Source organism: Balaenoptera borealis, assembly GCF_965194805.1.
Source record: "Balaenoptera borealis genome assembly, chromosome: 13".
Taxonomy (NCBI): Eukaryota; Metazoa; Chordata; class Mammalia; order Artiodactyla; family Balaenopteridae; genus Balaenoptera; species Balaenoptera borealis.
In genome coordinates, this window is record NC_138870.1 from 102,135,415 (window position 1) to 102,162,310 (window position 26,896).

General features: G+C 52.7%; 1 protein-coding gene and 2 long non-coding RNA genes across 4 annotated transcripts in view; 2 read left to right on the forward strand and 1 right to left on the reverse strand.

Annotated features, from left to right (window-relative positions):
• LOC309608668 overlaps positions 1–26,896 on the reverse strand; it is a 314,353-nt gene that overhangs the window by 268,770 nt on the left and 18,687 nt on the right. The window lies entirely within an intron of this gene.
• Positions 3,380–12,099, forward strand: LOC309608662. The gene is made up of 3 exons (XR_014233048.1): positions 3,380–6,770; positions 8,269–8,495; positions 8,776–12,099. It is a non-coding gene; the product is annotated as an uncharacterized lncRNA (long non-coding RNA).
• The window catches only part of FBLN1 (fibulin 1), an 80,239-nt gene continuing 70,185 nt past the window's right edge, over positions 16,843–26,896 (forward strand). Inside the window, exon 1 of one of the 2 annotated variants that reach the window (XM_082350834.1) lies at positions 16,843–17,070. In XM_082350834.1, coding sequence (XP_082206960.1) covers positions 16,992–17,070 — 79 coding nt within the window. In that variant the 5' untranslated portion in view covers positions 16,843–16,991. The remainder of the gene's footprint in view (positions 17,071–26,896) is intronic. The other variant, XM_082350833.1, reaches the window with a different exon arrangement.

Below are 26,896 nucleotides of genomic sequence, written 5' to 3' on the forward strand. Positions count from 1 at the left end.
TGGTGACTTCAGTGTTTCAAACAAAAATTTTTTTTTGGTGGGGCCGATCAGATCTAAAGTCTTACTAATTCTGTATAACTCTGAACAAATCCTTACCTGTCTCTCTAAAGTACATCTCCTATCTTTATGGGTTGTTTCATTTCTCCATCGCAGTTTAAAAAATATATTTTGAATTTTCCCTGGCTTCAGAATGAAGTCATAAGACCTCAGAATTGCCAACAGATGCTCTCTTTCTAGAACATGAGTGTGCGGGGAAGTTTTATTAAAGTGATTTTTGTGTGCAGAAAAAGATTAGACATGTATAAAACATGCCGTAAAAAGTACACACATACTCCAGGGAATGTCTCAGATTTGATTTCAGGGTTCACTCTTGCATAGATAATGATAGTCTTTAATTTATACACTTTTTTTTTTTTTTTTTTGGTTTGGGCTTGTTTTTTGTGTGTTTGGCCTATGTCCCCACTGTGATTCTAAATTGCCAAAACTTAAACATGGAAAACTGGTATTTGAGGTTAGGCATAAAATTATGAGATCATATACCTCCAAAGTTTTTCATGCATTTTGGATAGTCTCAGTTCCAGCGTTGTTTAACGCCAGTAATGAACATGGGCTGGGAGCAGTGTAGGTTGTTAAAAGTACTTGCCAAACATACTTCTAAAGCTTAACCCCATTAAGGGGAAAAGAAAAAAAAAGAAATAGCATTACAGCACATTGGCTTGAAAGCAATCTGCCCAATGACTGGCCTCTAAATGTTTCTCATTAAGTACCTTCCCCAAGGGCAGGGCTGGGACTCATTCATTTCTTTTTCTTTTTTTTTTTAACTTTATTTTTAGTTTTTTTTAAAAATTAATTAATTAATTAATTTATTTATTTATTTATTTATGGCTGTGTTGGGTCTTCATTTCTGTGTGAGGGCTTTCTCTAGTTGCGGCGAGCGGGGGCCACTCTTCATCGCCGTGCAAGGGCCTCTCACTATCGCGGCCTCTCTTGTTGCGGAGCACAGGCTCCAGACGTGCAGGCTCAGTAGTTGTGGCTCACGGGCCTAGTTGCTCCGCGGCATGTGGGGTCTTCCCAGACCAGGGCTCGAACCCATGTCCCCTGCATTAGCAGGCAGATGCTCAACCACTGTGCCACCAGGGAAGCCCTCATTTCTTAATTTGAAGTCCCTAGCTCAGTATCAGACAACGTTAGATGCTCAGTAGATATCAGCTGAATGGATGATTTGAAAGCATGTGACATTAAGAGGCGTGTTAAAAGGATGGGTCCCCAAGAGTAGGATTCATACCCCAGGGCAAAGCATGCTGTGCTGTCTTTCACTTCCAAGATGGACTTTTGGAACTCTGAGCAGAGGTAGTGCCTTGAAATCTAAGAAGCTGTCTTGCCTGGAGGAAGGCACTCCAGAAAAGCAAGAAGAGAGTCTGGTGCTGCTGAGTTCCTGGGTGGGGCCTGGACGCCACTCCCCGTTCCTCCCTCAGAACGTGCTGGGGGCAGTGGAATCCCAAGGGAAGTTCTGGGGAATCCTGAAGTGGAGGGACCTGACCCTCTTGGAGGCCCTTCGTGGTGGGGTGGGGATTACTGCCTGGAGGTTGGTGCAGAGAGGACTTGCTGGTGGCTTCCGTCTGGAACAGTCTTCTCTCTTCCCCAGGTGGTTCTCACCTGTTCTTCAGGACTCCAGTCAGATGCTCCCTCTCTGGGAAGACTACCCTGTCCCCCAGTCTGGGTTACCTGTCTCCTCTCCTCTGGGTCTCCTGGTTCCCCATGTGTCCATCTACCATAAACAAATCACATGATATTGCAATCCTGTTGCATTCATAGCCTGTGAGCTCCTTTGGGAGGGACCATGTCTCCAGGCATCACTGTGTCTCTGTGATCAGAACAGGGTGTTCCTGGGTCCCCACTGCCCCTCCCTCTGCCCACCCCAATTTATCAAGGTTCTATTGAAGATAATGTATTTTCCCCATCCCCACTCAATACCCCCAGCTGCTTTAAATATTTTTCTTTTTGTTTGTTTTTCAACAGTTTGACTATTCGGTATTTAGAATATGGTTTTCTTTGTGTTTACCCTGTTTTGGATAAATTGAGCTTCCTGAATCTGTGGGTTGGCATATTTCATTGCTTTGGGGAAATTCTTGACCATAATCTGAGTACTGCTTTTGCTGCCCACACCCACCCTTGTTTTTCTGGGGCTACAATTACGTGTATGTTGGACCTTTTGACTATGTCCCATAGGTCTTCTATCCTCTTTTAAAATCCATTCTTCTATTTTTTTCTATGTTTCAATTTATGTATTTTTATTGATTTATATTTGATTTCATTTTTCTTGTGTTCTACTATGTCTAATCTGTTGTTGAACCTTTCCCTTGAGTTCTTTTTTTTATTTTTCTTTTTTTTTTGGCTGTGTTGGGTCTTCGTTGCTGCGCACGGGCTTTTCTCTAGTTGCAGCAAGCGGGGGCTACTCTTTGTTGTGGTGCACTGGCTTCTCATTGCAGTGGCTTCTCTTGTAGTGGAACACGGACTCTAGGCACGCAGGCTTCAGTAGTTGTGGTGCACGGACTTAGTTGCTCCTTGGCATGTGGGATCACCCCGACCAGGGATTGAACCCGTGTCCCCTGCATTGGCAGGCAGATTCTTAACCACTGCGCCACCAGGGAAGTCTCTCCCTTGAGTTCTTAATTTTCCAGTTCTAGAATGTCAGTTTGGTTATTTGGTTCTTTTTTCTCTAAAGAGTCCAATTTCCTATTGAAAATTTACCTTTCATTATTTTGCCTATGTTTTCCTTCAGTTTCCTTGACATATGCATAATTATTATTTTAAAGTTCTTGTCAGCTAACTTCCATATCTGGATCAACGGTGGTTATGTATCCTTTGCTTGTCTTTTCTGTTCATTCCTTGTCATATTTTCTTCACTCTTTTCAGGTATAGTAATTTTAATTGAAAGCTGAACATTGTGTATGGAAAGCAAGGAGGCTCCAAGTGACTTTATTCTCCTCTAGGGATGGTTTCTCCTCACCTCTTAAAAATATTCCTGCTTATGTGAAAAAAAGCTAAATACAAAACTGTCCCTGGGCTTCCCTGGTGACGCAGTGCTTAAGAATCTGCCTGCCAATGCAGAGGACACAGGTTCAAGCCCTGGTCCGGGAAGATCCCACATGCCTCGGAGCAACTAAGCCCGTGCGCCACAACTACTGAGCCTGCGCTCTACAGCCCGCGAGCCACAACTACTGAGCCTGCGTGCCTAGATCCCGTGCTCTGCAACAAGAGAAGCCACCACAATGAGAAGCCCACGGACCGCAACAAAGAGTAGCCCTCGCTCAACACAACTAAAAGAAAGCCCGCGTGCAGCAACGAAGACCCAACGCAGCCATAAATAAATAAATAAATAAATTTATTAAGAAAAGAAAAAACCAAAAAACTCTCCCTATTGGATAAATGGTATGAGAGCCTTTTCACCTCAATCCAACCAGAAACTGAGCAGGGAAGGGGCTGAGTTGCAGTTTGAGTCATACTCAGTTTGTCTCCGCGGCGTCCCTGTTCCCAGATCATGCCCTCCTGAACTTTCAACTGGCCACCTGCTGGGTTTTGTCTCCCAGCCCCGAGAGACTACTGGACAGTCAGCTCTCCTACATCCTGCCCAAGTAGCTTCAACATCCACTACTACATGGTACGTGGAGGCTGGCTGTATTTTGGACGTAGGTCTCCTCCCACGCTGGGCTTTTGTGTCCTAAGCCTCACTCTGCCTTTCCAATTTCCTCCTGGTTCCCTGGACCCCTGCACAGCCCCAGAACTCAGCAAATGCGCCCCCCAGGAAAAATGGGCTGTGCATCCAAACCCCCTCAAGTTTCCTTGCCCCGCTCTCCCGTGTGACCACCGGATACTAATGGGCTTCCCCTTCCTCTGGCCAAGCCTCCCAGCCAAGAGCAGCCCCATCCTCAGTCCTCAGAAATAACAATGGTTAGAGATTGTCAGCTCCTCTCAGGGTCTCCCGGCGCTAGAATTTAATCTAATCTAAGCCTCATTGCTTCCATGATTCTCTGGTGCCTTTAAAAATATGATTGTTGCAATTTATCCAGCTTTTCGAATTGAGGCGATGGGAACATTGGCCTGTTACTCCAGTTTAAAAAGTAGAAAAGAATGTCTCCTACGTAGTTTATCCACATACTTGCTTTTTTTAAAAATACAAGTCATGCTTAAGTGAAAAAACTAAATACGCAATTGTATCGACACTGTGATTACAGCTGTAAAACTCCTTCGTGCAAGTGAACAAGAACTAGAGAGGAATGCAGAAAAATAAGCCTAATGGGATGGGGCAGTGGGGTTGTCCGTTTTTCTTGGTCTTCTGATTTCTGTTAATATGATTAAAATGTGGTTTATAGAATTTTCAAAAATATTATTTTGGAAATCCACGCTTGGCTGTGTAGCTCCACCTGAGGTCTGCTTCCAAGATGGTGTCCCAGGTTCTTGGAAATGGGCCCCTTCCCTCACCTCCCATCCGTTCCCTGCTCTTTCGGACACCTGTCTGGACCCTTCTTCCTCCTCACTGAGACTCTTAAGAAGTTGGGGAGAGGTCACCTCGTTGACCCAGTGGGTCTCCTGCCCATTCTCTGGTGCTTTAGTAGACGCAGCTCTAGGCTTGGAGCCAGGAGAGCTGGGAGAGGAGAGCACGAGGTGCGGCTCTCAGGGGCTGCACAATGCCTGGCGAGCCCCTGGCCTTCCTGAGCCCCAGTTTCTCCATCTGTAAAGTGGGCACAGTATCCCTATCTCACAGTGTTGGTGAGGACTCAGGGCCATGCTGTGTGTGGCTGGCCAGAGCTTGGCTGAGTCTGCATTCGAGCCCTGGGATCCACGGACGTGAGCGGATGGCAGCTGCGGAGGCTCAGGCCGCTGGTGGAGGGATGCACAGGTGGTCCGGGCCGTGCTGGGCTGATCTGATCAGATACATCCACAAGTCAGGCCCGTCTGTTCACGCCCCACGCTTGCGCGGGACACTACATATGGGTAATCGCAGGACAAACGTGCACTTTCTCCTGAGCTGGGGTCCCTGGGAGGAGCAGAGGGGGGCCCCACCCAGTGGTGAGAGAGATGGGCAAAGGGTCGGCGCCAGGACAGGCTGGCCAGTGAGAGAGCCAGGGCAGAGGACCCAGGGATATCCCGAGGAGGGCTGGGGGAGAGGAGGCCTGCATCCCACCAGGCCCACAGACCACCCAACCTCGACCAATGTCAAACCCCAAAATCCCAGAGGGAGTGAAAGGTGTTTGGTGGTCTGAAACACGAGAGCATGTAAAGTGTGTTCATAAATGAAGTCAGCCTCGTAAATTGTGAAATCCAAGACACAGGCTGACTTTTTCCCATGTTGGGGTAAACACTGCGCTTTTCATGTTAAGACTGAAACTAAAACCCAAGATAAAGTCGGAGCCCCCTGCAGCGGTCACTTGGTGCCTTGTCAGATGTCTCTCTCAGATCCCGAAACTTCTGTCTGTGGCCGGGGCCGGGGGCCCAGGAGGGGCGGTGCTGAGGTGGCCCACCCCCTCATTACACCGTTCCTGAGACAGGCGGGACACATGGGGTAGCTTTTGAAGCATGAGAATGGGCTTGCCAGGAGGAGGAGGGCCTGCAGGGGAGGGAATGTCAGCTCAGGCAAAGGAGGGATATTTTGTGTCTGAATAGAAACTCCCTCCCCCATAGCAGCCGCTCCACGAAGGCAGGATTTTGTCTGTTTGGTTCATGTCTGCATCTAGGACAGTGCCTGGCACATAGTAGGTGCTCAATAAAATACTTGGCGAGTGAATGGATGAGTGAGCTGGGTGTGCAGAGAGAAGAGGCTGGAGAGGAAACTGAAGGAAACAGGGCAGGTTGTCCAGGGGCCTCATCTGGCAGTCTGAGGTCCCGGACGTGGTCCTGCAGACAGTGAGGAGCTAGCAGAGATGCAGCAAGGTCTCTTTGCTATTGCCCACTGTCCCGACACTGTGGCGGGGAGCAGCGGGCGTGGGGCTGACTGGACCCTGGGCAGTGCCATGGCCGCAGCCGCAAACATCGCAGCCCTCCAGGACAGCTCAGGGGCCTGGCCTGGTTTCTTGCTGTAAAGCTTTTGGTACGTGCAAGGCTTCTCCTGGCCACCCCTACCACATGGCCACACGGCAAGAGGAAGCGGGAAGCCATCCTGAGCAAAGCCAGGCTGCCCGAAGGAAGGTGAGGGGCCAGGCCCAGCAGCCAAGGTGGAGACATCGGAGGAGGCCACCTTGTGCCGTGAGCACGGTGTGCGCCTGGATGCCGGCGGTCATCCAACCCCCAGGGCCTCCCTCTGTAAAACGGCAGCTCCGCAGCGCACCGGCTTCTAGCAGGACCTGAGCTGATGATGTGCCAACACGCGGCACAGGACGTGGCCCTTGGTCAGGGCTCCATAAAGACACACCAGGATGTAGACATACAGAGACGCCAGGCCCACCTGCAGAGGCCAAGGCCTCTCTCCAAACCTTTGCTGTTCTTTCTGCCTTGGGCGTCTCTCCCCTCCCATCTCTGTCCATGGAATTCTTCATCCTCTCCCCAGCTCAAGTTTCCATGAAGTCTTCCAAGACCAGCTCTCCCTGCTACATCCTCCTCCCCCACCCCTTTCGTCTCCTCCTCCATCAGAGCTAACACTTATCAGATGGTTCCGTGTGCAAAGCACAGGTCTAGAAGCTTCACAATGGTATCCAAGTTAATCCTCCCAGCACCGGTATGAGGGTGATGTCAATATCCTTTTTCTATAAAGAAGCCTCTGCAGCTCAGAGCAGGTAAGTGACTTGCCTAAGGGCATCCATCCAGTGAGGGGTGGAGGCAGTGTTTTTTTGTTTTTTTTTTTTATGGTTGCGTTGGGTCTTCGTTGCTGCGCGCGGGCTTTCTCTAGTTGCGGCGAGCGGGGGCTACTCTTTGTTGCAGTGCGCGGGCTTCTCACTGCGGTGGCTTCTCTTGTTGTGGAGCACGGGCTCTAGGCACGCGGGCTTCAGTAGTTGTGGCTCACGGGCTCTAGAGCGCAGGCTCAGTAGTTGTGGCGCATGGGCTTAGTTGCTCCGCAGCATGTGGGATCTTCCCGGACCAGGGCTCGAACCTGTGTCCCCTGCACTGGCAGGCGGGTTCATAACCACTGCGCCACCAGGGAAGTCCCAGAGGCAGTGTTTTAACAGAGGTCTGTGAGGTCAAAGCTTGCTCTTAGTCATCAGGAGACCCTGCCAGGAGTGAGACGGGGCTAGACAGGGCTGCGGTGTCCTCTAACCTTGTCCCTTGGCGCTCTATGTGTACAGGGGAATCCTGACCATCTTCCTTTAGGGTTTGCTTCACACACTGTCTCCGTCCGGGAGACCTGGAGCTGAGTTTCTTGAAAGCCAGGCCCAGGGCCCACTTGCCCAAATGCGCCACCCGCTCTCCTCCTTCTTTCCTTGCCCACCCAGCAAACTTCTGCTGGGCATGCCTGAGAGCCCTCCTGCTTCCTGCATCCTGCGTCTTCTCAGGGCACCTGTGGCCTCCCCCAGACCGTGAGCTCCTGGGAGCCGGGCCGGACACCTCCAGGCCTGGCACAGATTTGTGCTCAGTCTTTGTGAATGAACAAATCCAGTCCCACGTGGATTGATTCTGAAGTGGCCCTGGAGCCGGAGGGACGAGATTGAGCTTTGGTTTTGCTACTTAATTGCTGTGTGCTCCCAAGTCCCTTCACCTATTTTGGCCTCAGTTTTCTCATCCATAGAATGGGGGCAATTTGTGGCAAAGAGAGATGGAAGCACTTCATAAACTTTGAGTTGTAAGGAGGAATGATGGTGGCTTCAGGGAAGGCCTGGTGGGTCTGCTCCTTGTTAAGCAAAGCAGACACTTGGTAAGGCTCACAGCTATACAGGTTGTCCTAAAATATGAATCCATACAATCAAAAGATTGTTGTGTTCCTTTAGAAAAACACTACCTACAGAGATACCCTGCCCCCACCTTTTAGTTTAACAAGTTTGCTCTGGTCACAAAGACCCCGGCGACTCCCCCGTACACGCAGCTGGAACCTATGAAGAAAGTTCAGGCCTTTATTTAATTAGAACCATTTGTCCTTCCAGCGAACGGCAGGTGTCTGGGCCAACTTAGAAAGAGATGCTCATTAGAGCAGCATGTGCCCTTTGACCTGTTCATCTGACTTCTGGGAATCTGTCCTAAAGAAATAACCCCAAATATGGAAAGGCTCGCGAACAAATAAACAGTCCTTGCAGTATTTCCTATAACAGCAAAGAAACTGGACTCAACCTGTCTGTCCAACAGGGGATGAGCTGATGATATTTCCCCAACTTGATGGCGTTTTATCGGCCACTGGCAAGGATGGCTGGGGAGGCTCTGCAGCAACGCGGAGCACGGCTACGAGAAGAGGTTAATTAAGGAAATCAGGCTGCAAACCATGTGCCCCGAGACGAGCTGCGTAAACTGTGCATATAAAACACTGGAACTCAATGTACCACCATTCTACTTGTGTCAAGAGGATGAGATTATGGGTAAATTTTTTCTCCGTCTTCCCAATCTTCTGTAATGTGGTTACAGTTAAAAGTATATTATAAACCTAAAAAACTCAAAACAAAGAAACAATGGCTGGTTTTCTTAGGGTAGAGATAGAACTTCCAACTTTGTAAAAACAAGTTCTACAGAACCACTCCTGTGGCCTGTCTTAGATTTTTTTCTTTAATGTAAAAGTAATACATGTACAGAGGAACAAATATGCAGGGCAGAAAGACCAGCAAATGTCACTGTCCTAATGACACTGCCTTTTTCTTCCAGTAGTCTTCATATTTATATACAATTTAACAAAGCCTGGGGCTTCCCTGGTGGCGCAGTGGTTAAGAATCCACCTGCCAATGCAGGGGACACAGGTTTGAGCCCTGGTCCGGGAAGATCCCACATGCCACGGAGCAACTAAGCCCGTGCACCACAACTACTGAGCCTGCGTGCCACAGCTACTGAAGCCTGCGCACCTAGAGCCCGTGCTCCGCAACAAGAGAAGCCACCACAATGAGAAGCCCGCGCACCCCAACAAAGAGTAGCCCCCGCTCTCCGCAACTAGAGAAAGCCCACACGCAGCAACGAAGACCCAATGCAGCCAAAAATAAATAAATAAAATAAATTAATTTAAAAAAAAAAACAGAAAAACAAAGCCTGGTGTATATCCAATTTTAAGTTCTGCTTTTTTATTTTATTTAAAAAACAAGCACCTCTGTTGCAACAGTCTTCATAGTTTAAATTTAATAGTTCCCTGAGAAATCAACTACACGCCAATAAAAATGAAAAAAAAAAAAAACAATTACATGATCTTCCATAGTGGGGATCTGTCATGTATTTACTTAACTATTCCTCTATATTACACACTAGTTATTATGTTTCCATTTGTGTTTATGTTTCTATTATAAATCTCATGGTAATAAATATAATTGTACATAATGTACACATGGTTGTCCATAATGAATATGTAAAAACTTATAGCTTTCCTTTCCATCAGCAGTAACAAATTAGAAAACGTGATGGGAAAAATATTCCATTCAGAATGACAATAAAAAATATAAAGTGCTCAGAACTAAAGAATTAAGATGTAAGATCTGCACTTTAAAAAAAAAACTGCAAAATTTTAATAAAAGCTGCAGCTCTCAGGGAGTTCCTTGGTGGTCTAGTGGTGAGGATTCAGTGCTTTCACTGCTGCGGCCTGGGTTCAATCCCTGGTCAGGGAACTGAGATACCACAAGTTGTGCAGCATGGCCAAAAAAAAGTAAAAAAAAAAAAAGGTTAAAATAGTAAAGTTTATATTAAAAAAAAAAAGTTGCAGCTCTCAAAGAAGAGGGAGTCATGGGCTGGGCTTCATTTCTCAAAGGTGCCTACCACATTCCACCCCTTGGCTACTCAATACACCCATATCCCCTTGCTCTCTACATACAAACTCGTTTTTGCTTAACTCAACCCAACTATCTCACATTCCACTACAAAGTTATTACCTTTCCCCCACCCAGAGGCAACCAACCTCATGTCCAGATGTTACATCCAGATGCAATCAAATTAAGGCCCCTGTTCAGCGTCCACCATCCTTAGGGGACTGTCCTCCACTAATTCTGTAACAATCCCTGTATCAGTCAGGACTGTTAGTTGCAAGCTGTGGAAACCAACTCTGGTTGAAATAAATAGAAAGAAATTTATCGAAATGGTATTGGGTAGCTTGTAGAATTATCAGAAATACTGCAGACCAAGCCTAAACCTGGGCTAGACCGGGGACACTTGGAGTAAAGCCAGGGCTACAGCCAAATTCAGGGCACAAAACCAGTCAGGTGATGTCACTGCCAGCTACCACCATGTCACTCAGCACCGGATGCCACGGCTTGGTCTGCTTCCAGCACTGACCCTAGAAATTCCACGTTCTTGCTGCTGCTGCTTTTAACTGCTAACAAAATGGATTCGCCACCAGCCTTGTTTCCTTCCATCACCAGCTGCCTCTACAAAATCTGGGGCAGTTCCATGAGATTGGCTCGCCTTGGTCACAGGCCAGCACCCTAGCTTCAAGGGAGGCTGCTGTGGGGACGTGAGGGTTTAGTTTCTGCAGTGGGAAGAAAGCAGTGCCTCCCCGTGAGGCTCTAAAGTGGGGAATCTCTCAAACAAAGGTGGAAAACGGATAGATGCCTATTATAATCCCATTCACTTTTCTGGACTAGCAGGAAATTTAAAGATCGTCATTCTTTTGTCTGCGGCCAACAACGAGAGAAATGCAAATCTGCCCTGAAACAAGCAAAAATCCCAACTCAAGTCTTCCCAGCCTCCACTGCTGCCCCCAGGGCATCCGGAGAGAGGTTTTCCAGAACCTCAGCAGTTAGAGTTTCATTTTTTCAAAACAAAATTACATGTGCTTCAGCCATAGAATGGCTTCTCCTCCTCCTCCTCCTCCTTCTTTTCTTCTTTGACCACAGGAGCGCCAATGGTTTTAATCTTTAGAACAATCACCTTTCCCATTTCCACTTCCCTGCTCTCAGGACAGCCGCATATCATGCCCCTACCCCCAACGTCAGGCTCTCATCACGGGCTTTTCTGATTTCTGGGCTTTCGTTTGTGCGAGGCAGCAGCTTTATATAGTCTCCAAAGCAGAGTACAGCTCCTCGAGAACTATCTTTTCACAGAAAATTAAACAATGGCGGTTTTTATTTGAATTTGCCCTGATAATTCTTCTTCTGATCTACGGAGAGTTCCAGGACAGCTGAGGTAATAAAAGTCCCTCGGACCTTGTTGTGCCCCCACCTGCTTCCTTCCCTGGTCCCAACGCCTATTTACAGAGTCCCCTACCACAGACACGGAATACCTCTTCCAAACCCCTCTCTAACTGTATCAGCCTGCTAGTGCCGTATAACAAAGTACCACAGATCGGGGGACTTAAACGATAGAAAGGTATTTCCTCACATTTCTGGAAGCCAGAAGTACGAGATCCAGGTGTTGGCAGAGCTGGTCCCTTCTGAGGTTTCTCTCTTTGGCGTGTAGACGGCTCTCCTCACCCCATGTCCTCACATGGTCTTTCCTCTGTGTGTGTCTGTGTCCTCACCTCCTCTTCTTCTAAGGACCCCAGTCCTACTGGATGGGGGACCACTCTAATGACCTCATTTAATGTGATCCCCTCTTCAATGGCCTGGTCTCCAAATACAGTCACATTCTGAAGTACGGGGGGTTAGGACTTGTGACTTTTGCGGGGGACTCAATTCAGCCCAGGACACTCACTCACCAACTACCTGCCACCGTGTTGGTGGGCACCGTGGGCTGGTGATGAATGTGTGGGCTCAGGACCCAGACATGCCTGGGAGCGTTCTGGCCCTGCTGCTGGCCCACGTGAGGCTGGCAGTTTCCTCTATGGTCCTCCCCCCCCCCTGCTGTGAAAGAGGGTTCATGCAGAGTGAAATGGGGTCAAAGGCGGAGACATGCAAAGGCGCGGGGCAGATGGGAACTACATCCTTCGCCATCAGCGGGGAGGTGGACGAATGAGACGGGCCCAGGCAGGGACTTCCGGTCACTTCCCAGTCGCTGGCGGCCCTGACGATGGGGGCTGCCCTGCTGCGTGGGGGGCACAGGTTCGAGGTGTAAGAGTCAGGAGAGAGAGGCGTCTGTGGGAGGCCTGGGAGAGCCCAGGGCTTCTCCACAGCTTGTGTACTTGGCACAATTTGGAAGCTCTCATTTTGGGAGCCCACTTGAAGGGTTGGGACTTTTTGCGCTCGTCCCCCTAGTCACACAATTGCGCCTCTGAGGAATACCTTCTGCATGAGGAAAGACGCTAGTGGAGTGGAGAAGGGACCCAGAGGGGGCGGTGAATGGGCTCAGGAGCGGAGGTGTTTGGATGGCAGCCCTGAGCCAGTTCCCAGGCTGGCAGAAGGCAGCGTCTGGGGCCACACTGGGCGCCAGCTCTGCCACCCCCCTGAGCCACAGTCTCCCCAGCCGTCACGTGGGGGAGAGGATGCCCATCTCAGTGGAGGTTGTGATGCTGGGCGTGGCTCTGACTCAGAGCCCTGCTTGCTCTCCGTGCTGCACTGCCAGCTGCTGGAAAGGCCGCTTCTCCATTCACACACTAGACAGGATTTGTTTTTTGGCTCTGCCCTGTGGCATGCAGGATCTTAGCTCCCCAGCCAGGGATCGAACCCTCGCCCCCTGCAGTGGAAGCGCGGGGTCTTAACCACCGGACCGCCAGGGAAGTCCCTCGACAGGATTTATTGAGCACCCAAGGTGTGCAGACACAGTCCTTGCCCTCAGGGAGCTAGTGGGTTAGTGGGTGGAGAGAAAACCAACACTTTAACAAAGAAAGAAAGGAGTATGAGAGGGAGAGGTGTCATGAAGGGGGTGGCATCTCGACTGAGACCTGAAGGACCAGACGGGGCTGGCCCAGCGGAGAGGCAGGAAGGGAGGGGAGGAGCTGGGGTGTTCTAGGAGCCATGCAAAGGCCAGGGGGCTGCCGCCAGGGCGTGAGGGGTGCAGGGCCAAGATGAGCCTGGGGCGGTGGGCAGGGGCCAGGGCAGCCATTGTCCTGAGAAAACCACCCGGCTGGGTAGCAGCACCTCACGCGAGAAACCATAGCGGTCCTGTCCTCCAGGGGCTGGGCAGTGTCAAAGACATTTGCTTTCTGACTTAGGGAAAAACAGTCCACGTGTGCCAACAATGATCTTTCAAACAAAATGGAGAATTATTTGTTATGGGGAGGAGGGCAAGCATTTGTTCTGCTCCTCAGAGATGGGAGAAAGCTGGACTGTCACAACGGGACATAACGGATGACTTCCTGCTTGGAGCAGAATCCGAGGGGTGTGTGTCATCTTGTCCTGGACTGGGGGCCAGGTGGCGGGGGGGCCCCCTTGGTCCCTAATTCCCGCCTTGGAACCTCTCTGAAGACCATCCCATCTTCCACAAACTACAGGCAAATGTGCAGCTCAGCAAGTTTCCTGACTCTTACCTCAAGACCCAGAAAGAAAATGATTAGAATTTCGTGCCAGAAAGAAACTTGTCTCTCCAGATAAAATGATACATTTCCTTTGGTCAGAAAACAGGGACTGCATAAGTGATCATAATTTGATTTTTGCTTTGGTTGCCAAGAAACTCAGAGTCAATTTTATGTGCAGAAGTTATATCACTCCAGGTTTCTGGTACAATTATTCCTCCCTGTCTCAATTGTATCCTAAAAAATAAAAATTAAAAATAACAACATTTTCACTAGTCAAACACGACATCCACTTTCATTTAGCTCCCTTTTGATCTTTAGCTGCATGACTATAGCTTTTACAGAGTCATAACTGCAGTGTGAATCTATACATTCACACTCAATCTTGTTTTTCTTTTTACATAATATTAGTTCACAAAGATCATATTTCTACTAAAGCATTGTATTTAGCCCTTTCAACTATGGCACAATATTCTGTTGAATCACTGACTATTGACATTGTTGAATTCAATCATACATACCATAAATAAGCTATTGTCGGACATTGCATTTTTTCTAGATTTTCACTGGAATAAACAATTCTGCTATTATAAAAATAAATGAATAAAAGTTATGAAAGAGAAATACAAATATGAAAAATGTTCAACCTCTGTGATGATTAAAGATATACATTGAAACATCGAGACACCCGTCCTTTTGACTGTGAAAATAGCCCAGATTAAACAAAGATATTCGTGCTGGAGAGGAGGTGGAGACACGCACGGCTCAGCTCCTGTCTCTCTCTGGGGATGTGAATTAGCCCATTCCTGGGTGTAGCATCTGCTCTTCTAGTGTATCCCTGTGGGGAGCTGAGCCCAGAGCACACAGGTTTCACTGCAGCATGATTTATAACCCCCAACGTTGAAATGATCTAAATGTCCAATAATAGGAGAGTGGTTAAGTAAACGTGTGTACAACTTTTATACTATTCACTCACTGGATGTATAATGTAGATTTCTAATAAGAGGGGGGATGTTTATGCTATAATGTTCGGTGAAAAACAGAACCCTGGATACAGATGAGCCCGGGATTGGGAGTCATATGGCCTGGATTCAGATCCCAGAGCTGCCAATTACTGGTCATGAGAATTTGACCAATGACCTCACCTTTCTGAGCCTTGGTTTCCTCATCTGCAGAATAGGGGTACTAAAGCCTCCTGGGGCTGTTGTGAGTATTAATGAAATAACATAAGAGCATATAATCTGCTACACACACTACACTTTCCCTGGTTCTCTAACCTCCTTCCACGGCACCCTGATTCTCCCGTGGCTTAAAAACATCAAATTAATATTAAAGTACTAACGAGTCTCCAATCTGCCTCCAGCTTAGAGCTCCCCACTCACCCTTTATCCAACTGCCTTCAGGGGCTCACCATAGCACATCTGTGGGCTTCAGGGACCCACATCGTCCAGTCAAAATGGACCGGATAATCTTCCTGAGCTGCCCAGGGTCTCTGGTGCCTCCACACTTTGCAGATGCTACTCCCTCTGCCCAGGAAACCCTTCTCCCTCTACTGCTCGTCTTTCAAGGGCCGGTCCCACGTCCCTTTTCTGGGAAGCCTCCTTAACCCGGGAGGCCATTAGCAAGCGGGCCCCTTTCATGAGCTTTTCTGGGCTCTTTGCAAACCTCAAACTTAGGAGGTAACCTGTGGGGAGATGAGTGTTGTGTCTTTCTGTTGTTGTTATTGTTTTTTGGCCGTGTTGGGTCTTGGTTGCTGCGTGCGGGCTTTCTCTGGTTGCGGAGCAGGGGCTGCTCTTCGTTGCGGTGCCCGGGCTTCTCATTGCGGTGGCTTATCTTGTTGCAGAGCACGGGCTCTAGGCACGCGGGCTTCAGTAGTTGTGGCTCGTGGGCTCAGTAGTTGTGGTGCACGGGCTTAGTTGCTCTGCGGCATGTGGGATCTTCCTGGACCAGGGCTCGAACCCGTGTCCCCTGCACTGGCAGGTGGATTCTTAACCACTGCACTACCAGGGAAGCCCTGTCTTTCTGTTTTTGATTTTTAAATCTATCATTCATTCAGAAAAGGGCACATGTCATAAATGAGCAGCTTCATAAAATTTCACACACTGAACCCAACCTTGAAACCAATACACAGATTTTAAAAAACATCCTAACTGGCCCCGGAGAAAGCTCCCTCATACCCCCTCCAGTGCCTAACCCATCCCCAGGGTCATCACTCTCCTGACTTCTAACTTGTTCCTGTTCTTCATAACAACAGAATCCTGCAGGAAGCGTTCTTCAGTGTCTGGCACGTGTCTGAGAGCCTCCCTGTAGCTGCCTGGGGTGTAGAACTCTCACTTTTCAGGGCTGTGTAGTGCTCCAACCTGACTGCCCAGTGCTTTCATTATGCTGCTGGTGAGGTTGGGGCCTTCCTTGTTGGAAGCCGTTATGAACTACGCTGCAGTGAACACTCTGGTACAGGACTTTCTGTCTCTTGGTGCACACTGCACGACACGTATATGCCTTTCTGCTGGGTGTAACCCAGAGTGGGACTGCTGGGTCAGGGGACCCCTACACTTGGCTAATGGTGTTCCTGGGGGTCTCACCCCATTGCTCCCCATCTTCACCCGCACACGTTTTGTTTTTGTTTTTCTTCTTCTTTTAAATAAATCTATTTATGGTCCCAACGGACTAATTCATCTTCAGTAACCACCGACTGGTTGCAGCCATGAATTCCTACACAGGCCCAGCGCAAAGGCTGCTTCCTCTCTGGCAAAAAGAATCTCTCTCTCCCCGCGGTTGAGTGTCCCGGGTTCATCCCCCTCCACGGACGCTGGGATGTTGGTGGAGTCTGTCCGCTGCCCGCCCCACTGGCGGTCCCCTGAGGGCAGAGCCAGGTCGCAGCCCGGGACACACCTGGAGTTAGCCACCGACCTGCAGAGCCCCGGGCGACCCGCGCGCAGGGCTGGAGAAGGCGCGAAACCCGCAGACCGCGGGTTAGGGGCATTACTCGGGGACCGGGTCCCACAGGGAGCCCCCCGAATGGTCACCACCCTTATTCCCCCTCAGAAGGCGCCTCCGACCCTGGGGACCCCTCGCCGCCTGACTTCCCTTTTGGCGGAGTCGGGCGGAGCTAACCTTTGCTACCCAGCCCGCCCCTGCGGCCGATGGGTGGGGAGGGGATCGGGTTTCACTGGCGCAGGGGGGGTGAGGGGTGAGGGGGGGTGCCTCCCGCCCGACTGCGCCCCCCTTCTCCGGTCTCCACCAGGGAGAAGTCTGGGGTCCCTGCTCCCAGCCCGGCCGTGGGCCTGCGCGCCCCTCGGGCCTGGGGTGCCAGGAGGGAGGGCCCCGGAGGTCCCGGGCGGGGAGCGGTCGAGGGGGGAGGGGAGCGGGCGCCCCGCGGCCCCGCCTCCGCCGCGCCCTCCTCCGGGGCGGGATAATTGAACCGCGCGGCCGGGGCCCTGCGTTGGCTGCGGAGGCTCGGCTGGAGCTTGGAGCCCGCGCTGCCCGCGTGCCGCGCCCGGAGCCGAGAGCCGCGCCCCGCGCCCCGCGCCTTTGTCCGCCCGCCGCCCGCCGCCCGCCGCCCATGGAGCGCGCCGCCCCGTCGCGCCGGGTCCCGCTGCCGCTGCTGCTGCTCGGCGGCCTCTCGCTGCTGGCGGCCCAAGGTAGGGGCGCGGGGGCGCGCCGCGGGGGGAGGGAGCGCCCCGAGCCCACGGCGTCCGCGTTAGTGACTCCCCGACGCCCCGACCGCCCGGACCCGCGGCCCGTGCGACTTTTGGAGCTGCCGGCGCCCGGGAGCGTCGACCGGCCTCCGCGGTCCTCGCGGTGTTTGGGCTGCGCTGCCGCCAGGCCCCGGCGACGCTCCCGCCACCCCCCACCCGTCTCCTGGCTTGGGTCCTGATCACCTCGCTGACGTGGGGATTTGTTTTAAAGACGGATCCCTCCAAACACATCCTCCTGCCGGCCCTAGCGCCCACCCACCCCCTGGGGCCAGGGTGCGGGCTGGGGGAGAGGAAGGCTGGCTGGTGGTTGCCAAGGACCCCCCCCCCCCACCTTACACCACCCCGTGCCTGCTCCTCGCACCTGGAGCGCCCCTGGCATACCTGTTCCCACTGCCCCCACCTCCACCCCTGCGCAGGCGCTGTGGTATCCAGCTTGCTGGGCAGTGGGGACGGTAATTTGCCCAAGAGACAAAAGCAGTCATGGGGTAGGAGGCGGACATGAAGAAAGCAGAGAGGAAGGGAGTGGGCTGAAGGTGTTCAGGGCCGTGGCTGTGTGTGCGGAAACCCCTGCCTGCCCACCTGAGACACCGAGGACCTCAAGACACGGGGTTCTTCCAGGCTCCAGACTCAGCTGTGGCTGGGGACAGGCCACCTCCAAACCCAGCCACCTGGTGGCAGAGGGTTGCCAGGGGGTCTCCACCAGCAGACCCGTGGCCCAGAGCTCCCAGCCCTGGGACTGACAGCGCTGGGATGGCAGGCACCCGGCTCATCCTTTCTTCCTTAATCCTCAAGGCCTAGCTCCTCGGGGGTGACCACAAGGCCCTGCCGATCACAGCCATGACCTCTGACCTCTCTGCTGACCCGTGGCTCATCAGTCATAAGGCAGGCCAGCCTTCCTGGGGCCAGGCCCAGATAAGAGCCCCGACCACCCTTGGCATCCCAGATTCTTTATCTCTGGCTTAGTTGAGTTTCTTTTAAACTCTCTGGGGACCACCCTCCTCCTCTGTCAAAGGTCACTGGTCACAGCTAATGCTTTGCCAGGATTCAGGGATTCCCGGAGAGGCTGACGGGGGGCGGGGGGGAGAGCTGGGCAGAGGTTTCTTGGCTCAGTGGCTCCCTGCAGCAGACCTTCACGGAGCTCTGGCTGCTCCAGGCATCGGCTCCATCCTGGGCATGTCTGGGGGGGACATCTCATGGTTTGGGGGGGGGAGGTGCAGGGCTCAGCATTGGCAGCAGGAGCCATCCCAGGCCCTGGGGCTTATGGGAGGCTTCCTGGAGGAGATGGCGTTTGGGCAGGAGCTGGTTGGGCAGGAGCTGGTCAGGCAGGCAGGGAAAGAAGGGAATTCTGGTGACCCCTGGCTGGAGTGAAAGCCCAGGGGGGCCTTAGACTGGGGGGGCCACACAAAACTCCTGTTGGAAATGGAAGGGGCCCCGGAACCTCCTGTATTTTACACCCAAGGAAACTGAAGCGCAGAGAGAAAGCTTAGTTGAACTTTCCTGAGCCCGAGTCCCCAGATACTCCGTCGCTGTTCTTTTCTGCCTACTGTTTGAGAAGGGTCCCCTGCAGGCTGGCAGTGTCCAGCTTTGAAGGAGCACCGAGACTTGCTAGGCTGAAGCCTGACTGATGGTTTACAACCATCTTCTTCATAGAGAAGGTCCTAACTTGAAGTGTATAAAGGAAACCTTAATTGCACACTGATGAGAGTGCTGTGGTCCTTTGTCTCTTTTGGGAGGTCCCTCTTTTGAGTTTCAACAAGTTTAGTATGGTTTGGGGAGAGAGAGTTAGAAAATTGCCTGGTTCCTTTCTGTGCCTGGAAACTCAGAAGCTGTAAGGTTCCCTGAAGCCTTGTAAGGCGAGGGTGACACTGTCCCCACCCTCCGTACAGCTGCGGGGTCCAAGAGGAAACATGCAGTTTAAAAGTGATCATGGAAAAGGCCTCGATGGTGAGCCTTTTGGCTAATCTGCTGAAACCCATTTGGTGACCTGGCCACGGAAACGCAGAAGGGGGCTGGACTTTTGTGCCAGGGGGCAGAGTTGGAACCACCGGTCTGTCCTGTATCCATCTGTCCAGTTGGGTTTTCCTGAGAGCCAGGGTGGGCGGGAGTAGAGAGAAGGACGGTGTTGAGAAAGACGGTTGTGTTTTCTCCAAGACTTCTTGGCCTCTGGCTCCAGCCGGGCAGCCTTCCTGACTGATTACAGAGAACATCGCTGGGAGGAGAACAAAGGGGAGAGAGGACTTGGCTTGGAAACACGTGGCGGCACCGCTGCCGCTCCTAGAAGTTTCCCAGTTGGGTGGCAGGGGCTGGGCAGGCTGATGGGGCTGCTGGAGCGTGACAGTGTGCCCTGGGGGTGCAGTGCCAGGGCCTCTCCTGCGGAGCCACAGCTCTGGGTCACGACCCCTCCTGGCACTGCCCAAGGCCACTCCCAACTTGGGCTCATTTGCCGCCTCTGATGGTGGCGGGGGAGCGTGACTCACCGTTGGGACCCAGCAGGCTGCCAGGAGCGTTTGTGGGACTGCAAACATCTTTGCCTGTCATCCCTCAGGAAAGAACCACGGACCGATCTGGTGGTTTTCTCATTTGTAAAATGGAGATAACAGAGACCAACTTTTTAGTTTGGCTGGAGGATTGAGGGAGAGAACATAGGACGATGCCTGTCGTGGTAGCTGTATTATTATTATCTGTTATTTGTGATGTTCCCTTCCTAGAGTAGGATAGGACAGTATCCTTTTCCCCAAGATTGCACTACTAAAACTGCATTTCCCCAGCCAGGAGCTGGGAAGGAGGCCCAACAGGGCCACAGAACCTGCGGCAGCTGTCGAGTGCCAAAGCCGTGTTGGTAAAGGTCATGCAAAGTGGCCTCAGCTGGCCTCCTTAGGCATTCAATCATCTGTACGCGAAATATCTGCTGAGGGCCAGCTCTGTGCCAGACACTGTTCTAGGTCTTGGGGATACGGCAAGGAGGAAGAGAGACCTGGCCCTTCTGCCCATGGGGCACATCTCCTGGGAGATCCAGAAAAGTGAACAATTACAAACCAGCTCCAACTGGGAGTGAGTCAGGGAAGACTTCCCGGAGGAAGCAGCATGCAAACTGGGATGTGAAGGAACAGAAGGAGGGCTGGGAGGAGGGTGGGGAGGGTGTCCCAGGCAGAGAGAACAGCATGGACAAAGGTCCGGAAGGTGAGAGAGAACGTGGGACTTCTAGGAGTTCTGCCTCCTCCTCATGCTTGGGGAAGACCGCCGTGCCTAGCACCTTTTCCAGCAGCCCCTTCCCCAGCAGCCTCTTCCCCAACACCCTGCACACACCTCCCCCCCCCCCCCCCCCCCCCCCCGTTCCTCTGAAGGTGGAGCTCTGAGCAGTGGACACTGCGGGTGGAGCAGCTTTGCAGGAAAACAGTTCTGATAGGGAGTATTTTGCCAGTATGTTTTACATAATAAGAGGTTTTTCTTTTGCAAAACATCAAATTATAACAATTTCATTAATAATGCTTTTGCAGGCTTCATATGGTTCCAGTTTCCCTGTAATGGTCTCAAACGTGGCCAGATAACGAAATGGGCGGGGGGGGGGCACCCATTATGTCAACTTTCCTGGGATCAGAGACCCTTCAGCCTGGAGGGGAGCTCAGAGCTCAGAGGGTGTGGCGCTGAGGCCAAGGCATCTGTCCCAAATCATCCAGCTCGTAGCAGGCATGGCTGGACCGGAGGCTGTGCTTTGCGGCCAGCACTCTTTCCACTGGTCACTGCCTTTAAGCCCCAGGCTGGTCATAACGAGAGGCTGGGACTGGAGGGTCCTACACCCACCCACCCATTGCTGGGGGTCAGCACTTGACCAGGGTTAGGAGACTGGTCCCAGCCCTGAAAGTGATTCGAGAGAGCTTGACCGACTCCCACATGCTCTCTGCTCTGTTTCCTTAAAAACAGAATGAAAACTCTCTGCCCTAGGAAATTATGATAATTGAAGTCTTTTACATTTAGTCACTAACTTAGTCCTTCTCGACAGCCCCATGAAGTAGGTACTACTGTTATTTCCACTTTACAGGCATGTAAACTAAGGCCCAGAGCATATACTCTAGCGGGCGACAGGTTCCAAAAGGAAGAATAGGTTCAAGAAAAATACTGGCTCAGCCCATTAGCGTAAAAACACTGTGATCTTGGGCGTTTAAAATCCAGTGCTGGCAACCAGTCCTCGCTCAGGACGATGTGGTAGTAAATAGAGGACTCGGGTCCCCGTGCTCCTAACCAGTCGGCTGGACAGGCCCTTCAGCGCCAGAAATGAGTGCTGTGTGTACGAGGGGCTCCTTTGAAAGGACAGGCATTTTCCATGGGGGGTGACAGGGGAGACCACAGAAGTGGGAGCGACAGCCTGGGCCCTGGAGGGGCTCGCAGCTGGCTTGATGGGAGGTGGCCCCCCAGACGACAGCACCCGTCTTGGTTCAGATCTGTGGACGAGCCTGCCCTGTGCTGGCTGGGCTGTCCAGCCCGGGGTCTGGCTTGGTCGCAGCTCTCCCTCAGGTATGGCCTGCGTCAGGGCCTCCTTCCTGCCATCTGGAGTGGCGCCGAGGAGCCCCCCCAAAGAACCAGAGCCCGTAGTGCTCATCCCCCTGCAGGGGTTGGCTGGCTGTGGCCTCAGGATGCTGGGAGCGGTGCAGAACCGTCCTCAGGATAGAGAGTCGCCCCTTTCCTGGCACCTCTGTAAAGGAGAGTACTCTTGGCTAATCTTGGGTCCTGGACACAGCAGGGCAGGCCCGGCCTCTGAAGAGAACAGCCCTGGAAGTTGTTTAAGTCATGTTCCTGCTTAATCCATGGGGACACCGCCGCCGGCCTTGCCAAGGAAACTTGTCAGAGCGCTGGGCCGACACGGCCGGGGCCAGGAGTCTGGAAACTAGGTTCCCGCCCAGCTCTGTCCCCGACTTCCTGGGGGATCCAATGGGCAAGGGCGCCCGGTTATTCCTTCCCGAGGCCAGGGGCCCAGAGCCTTCTTTTCCCCCAGTGAAGGGTTCGTGATGTGTGCTGTTACGTGCATGGCCAGCTTCAGGTCACTCAGAGGGAATACCAGAAGAGACAGGGGTCTGGATCCACTGGGATCTTACTCTTCGTGGTTTGTGTCAAAGGTGTAAGAACCAAAGAACCAGCCGTGGGTCCGATGGGGCCCAGGGCGGGTTTTGTGATGGGTACTCGAGCAGAATTTGGGGAGGACTGGTTTGTCTATCGGGATACGGAAATCGAAGATCAGCCGACCCACTCCCTTTACATAGGTGAGGAAACTGAGGCCCAGAAGGGGGAAGTGGCTTGTCTGAGGTCACTTAGCTGCAAAGTGGTGTCATTTGTAGGCTGGTTTTCAGTTTTACTCAGCAGACACTTCCCAAGTCTCTCCTTTGAGCCTGGTGTGGCCCCCGAGAAGCTGCTTGTCATGCAGCTGTCGTGTGTCAGCTTGTGTATCCATTTATTCCGCAGACGCTCATTGAGGAGTCAGGTCGTGGAAGAGGCCCCAGGGACACAGGCCAGATAAGGCCCTTGCATCCTGGAGCTTGTGTACTGCGTGAGCTTCCTGTGGCTCTGGGCTGAATTGCTGCAACCTAGTGGCTTAAAACAGCAGAAGTTTAACCCTCTGTCCTGGAGGCCAGCAGTCAGATATCAAGGTGTCTGAGGGCTTCCCTTCCTCCACGGCTCTGGGGCACCCCTCCTTGGCTTGAGGCTGCATCCCTTCAGTCTCTGCCTCCATCTTCACGTGGCCCCCTCCTGCATCTCCTCTGTGCATCTCTAAGGACACTTTCATGGGACTTAGGGCTCACCTGGATAATCCAGGATGATCTCATCTTGAGATACTTCATTCCATCTACAAAGATTCTTATTCCAAATAAGGTCACATGCACAGGTTCCAGGGGTCAGGACATGCACACGTCTTTCTAGGGGCCACCGTTGAACCCACGACACACACTGAGAGTAAACACAGAAACAGATGCACTAAGAAAAAGTATCGTGGGCATCTGTGCCATAGTGACTGTAACACACTGTGACAGTGGGACACGAGTGGTTCTCAAGTGGGTGTCGGGGGAGGGGGGGAGCGAGTGAGAGCAAGTGATACTTGAGCTCAGACATCAGTGGTGAGGAGCCGTCTGTGAAAAGACCTGGGGCAGAGCGTTTGGGCAAAGGGGACAGCGGCACAAAGGCCCCCAGGTGGGACCAGGTGTACCAGAGGGACCGGAGAGGTGGTGTGAAGGGAGGGGAGTGGGGGGGGTGCCCGAGAGGGTGGCCAAGGCGGGAGGGGCAAGGCAGTCGTGCAGGGCCTCAAAAATCAAGGTGTGGACTGTGGATTTTCTCCTAGATGCTCGGGGAAGGCGCTGGAGGATCTTCAGCAGGGGAGTGACATTCCTTGACTCACACTTCTCAAAGTCCCTCTGTGCTGCATGGTGAATGGATTATAGGGAGACCAGAATGGAAGTGGAATAAGCTGGGCGGAGGCTCCTGCAGGGTCCAGGGCCAAAGATGCCCTGGTCCGGGGCGGGGGGGGGGGCGGGGGGGGAGGGATCTGCGGGCCGGAGGGAAGTGGGCAGATCTAGGGCGTTTGGGAGGTAGAGTGGACAGGACTCGCTGAGGGCTTGGATGTGGAGGGGGAGGGAGATGGAATAATTCAGCCTGGCCCAGTTATTTTGGCTCCAGCCTCTGGATGCATGATGACTGCTAATTACTGAGGTGGAGAAGCCGGACAGGGGTGGGGATCAGAGTCCTGTTTGGAAACCTTAAGTTTCCTATTAGACGTCCCGGGGGAGCCTGGGCTCATGGGCGAGACCAGCCTGCAGACAGAAGTGTGGGAGTCTCGGCCGATAGGGGAGGCTGGATGAGGCCACCCAGGGAGGTGGGGGCAGTGGGGGGAGAGGACAAGGGACCACGGCACTGAGCCCCCCCAGGCAGTTTGAGGGGGAGGAGCAGCAAAGTGGCACCCCCTCAGGGGAGTCCCCAGAGCCATGGGTGGTAGCTGGGACATGGCCAGGACTGGTTTTTAGATGCTAGCTATCAGTGTTTTTATGCTAATGGGCTGAGCTAGTATTTTTCTTTCTTTCTTTTTTTTTTTTTTTGAGCCAGTATTTTTCTTGAACCTATTTTTCCTTTTGGATTGTGTTGAATGAAATGTACTGGAAGTTTCGTTACCTACGTGCGCCACTCGTTTTGACATGAGACCGCTCTCTGAAACCCATCGCGCCACGCCTGTCATTATCCCCATTTTCCATTATTGGTGTGAGACCCACCCCACCCAGGCACAGAGAGGCCAGGCAGCACGCCTGTGGACACACAGCTGCGAAGTGGCAGCACCAGGATTCGAACACAGGCAGCTTGGCTCTCACATCGTAATCTTAAGCAGGACACTGAACTAACCGCCTCACTTTTCTAACTGAAAAGTCTCCGGTTTTTTAAGTCCAGCTTCAGGGGGAAGCCACTGTCTCCTTCGGTTTTACGGTGGGTGGGTGTGAGCTTTAGAGTCACAGCCAGATTCTCGTGCCGCCTCTGTGTTTGTCCCATGGCCTCGGGCAACTTGCTTCATCTCTTCCCGTCCCCTGTGTCATAGAGTTGCTAGGATCACATGAGATCATTCGTCCGTTCATTCCTTCACGGACATTTACTGTGTGCTGGCTCTGGACCGGCCGTGGGGCAGGGTGCAGAATGAGACGCCTGTCCAGCCCTCGTGGCACAAGTACATACTCGGTTAATTACTCGTGCTAATTGCTGGGAAGTTCAGGGAGCAAAGAAACCATGAAAGAAAGGAAACATGTCTGCACCGTGTTCGCATGTGTGCACGTGTGTGTGTTGGGGGGTGCAGTTAGGGAGGACTTCCCGGAGGAAAGGACCTTTGTACTGGTGTGGGTGTGAACGAGCTAGCCAGAGGAGAGGAGGGACCCTTGACCACCCAGCCTGGCAGAGCTTCAATTTCCAAAAGCCCGGTGCAGGGGACACTTGACAGGTGTGCATACATGGTCTGAGAGGTGAGAGGAGAACCAGGGGAGTTGGGTCCTGCAGAGGGGGATGCTGTAGAGATGCGGGCAGGGGGAGGACGGCCCACACGTCCACTGGGCTTGATCCAGGAGGTCACTGTGAGCTGCCTGGAGGGAGCAGTGTAGAAGCTGCTTCTTCTCGCCTTCCCAGAGATGTGTCTTCTGGTCCTTGTCTCCTGCTGCCTCCTTTTAGCTGGTGCTCTATCCGAGACCCCGTCTCCCTGTGCCGGGTGCTGGTGTCGGGGGGTGTGAGGGCACCAGCCGTTCTCGTGCTGAGGACAGGGCCTGGAGCCATAAGAGCAGACTCAGCACGCCCTACTTCCTCCTGGGGGGGTCATGGGGCCTTGAGGAGGGGAAATGGGTCTGTCCTCATCCCAGTCATACAGAATGGTGCAGAAGTACTGGGACACACCAGGTGACAGTTGCTTGTCATCTCCCTGAGAACGGGGTCCTGACTCTGGATCCCTCGCCCCAAGCTCAGAGCCTGGCGCATGGAAGGGTCCTAAGAGGGGCATCTGCTGGCTCCCCAGGCTCGTGAGGTGGGGGGCCCCGCAGGGGCTGGGGGTGTGGGCTGAGTCTCGCGTGGTTCTGTTGGGCTGGAATTCCCTGCTGGCGTCTCATTGCACCTCAGGCTTCCCAGTCTTGCGGGTCCTGGACACCGCGGGGACCCCCTCCAACTTTCTGCTGCAGCTTTAGGCAGTGCCGTGGAGCAGATGGGGCATGAGCCTGGCGTCAACTCTTTATTTTTCCAAATGAGGATATTAAAACCAAATAGAGAGCTAACCAACCACCATCTCGTATCTCAGCATTTCATATACATAGAGGGCATTTTAATGCTCCAGATTTTGGAAGGACAAGGAATTTTGTCTTTGTGGATCTCATCTAGTCAGATTAACAGGGACCAGAGATGAAAACTACCCTGCTGAAGTGTCTTCTCAGAGAGGGAAAGGATCTGAGGGAGAAGATTCCAGACTCGCCCGAAGCCCCACTTCTCTCTTAAGAGCACCTATGGGCTGTTAAGGACGGGCGTTGAGTGACCAGTAAGCGCGCGGTGGGTGGGGGTAGGTGACAGCGCTCCCTGGGGTTGGGGACAGAAGAAACAGTAATGGCCTTGTCGCTCCAGGTTGCTTTCGTGACATGATTTAGGAGGGCCACTCAGACATGGCGGTGTCTATGCCTGAGGTTTCCTCAATTTTACGCCCTTTGGGAGGTGCTGCCAGGGCGTCTGCTGGTGGGCCTGGTTGGTCTGATGCTGTCAGCTGCTGTGAAACCCTTGGTACCAGTGAGGTGTGGCATCAGGTGGGGTGACACCTTGGTTCTCTTCTTGCCCCCTGCCCAGCCCCGCCATGTGCCCTGTGTCAGAGACTGGGGCCACAGCCTGGAACCCCCGTCCCTCTTTCCCCTTCCACTGATGTTGCAGAGTTCCTGCTGTGAGCGGTTGGGGGAAGTGATGCTGGAAGAGGGGCCTCCCCTTCACCTCCAGAAAGCCTTCCCTCCCATCTCCCCTGGGCTCGGGCAGTGAGCGGCCTCTGCTCCGTGGCCCCATCTGCCAAAGGACTTGTCACACTCCCAGGTGACAATCACTTGACCCAGCCGCTCCCGCCTACTCTGGGAGTGGCGGACCAGCACTGAGAAGGTGCCACATTGGGGTGTGACAGGATGCACAGGCTGAGGGTGGGCGTTGACGGACATGTCCACAAGTGGGGACAGGAGAGAGACGCCTCTTTGGGCTTCAGGTCACCCCTGGTTTGGTGATGGGGCAGAACTGAGAGGCGACCTGA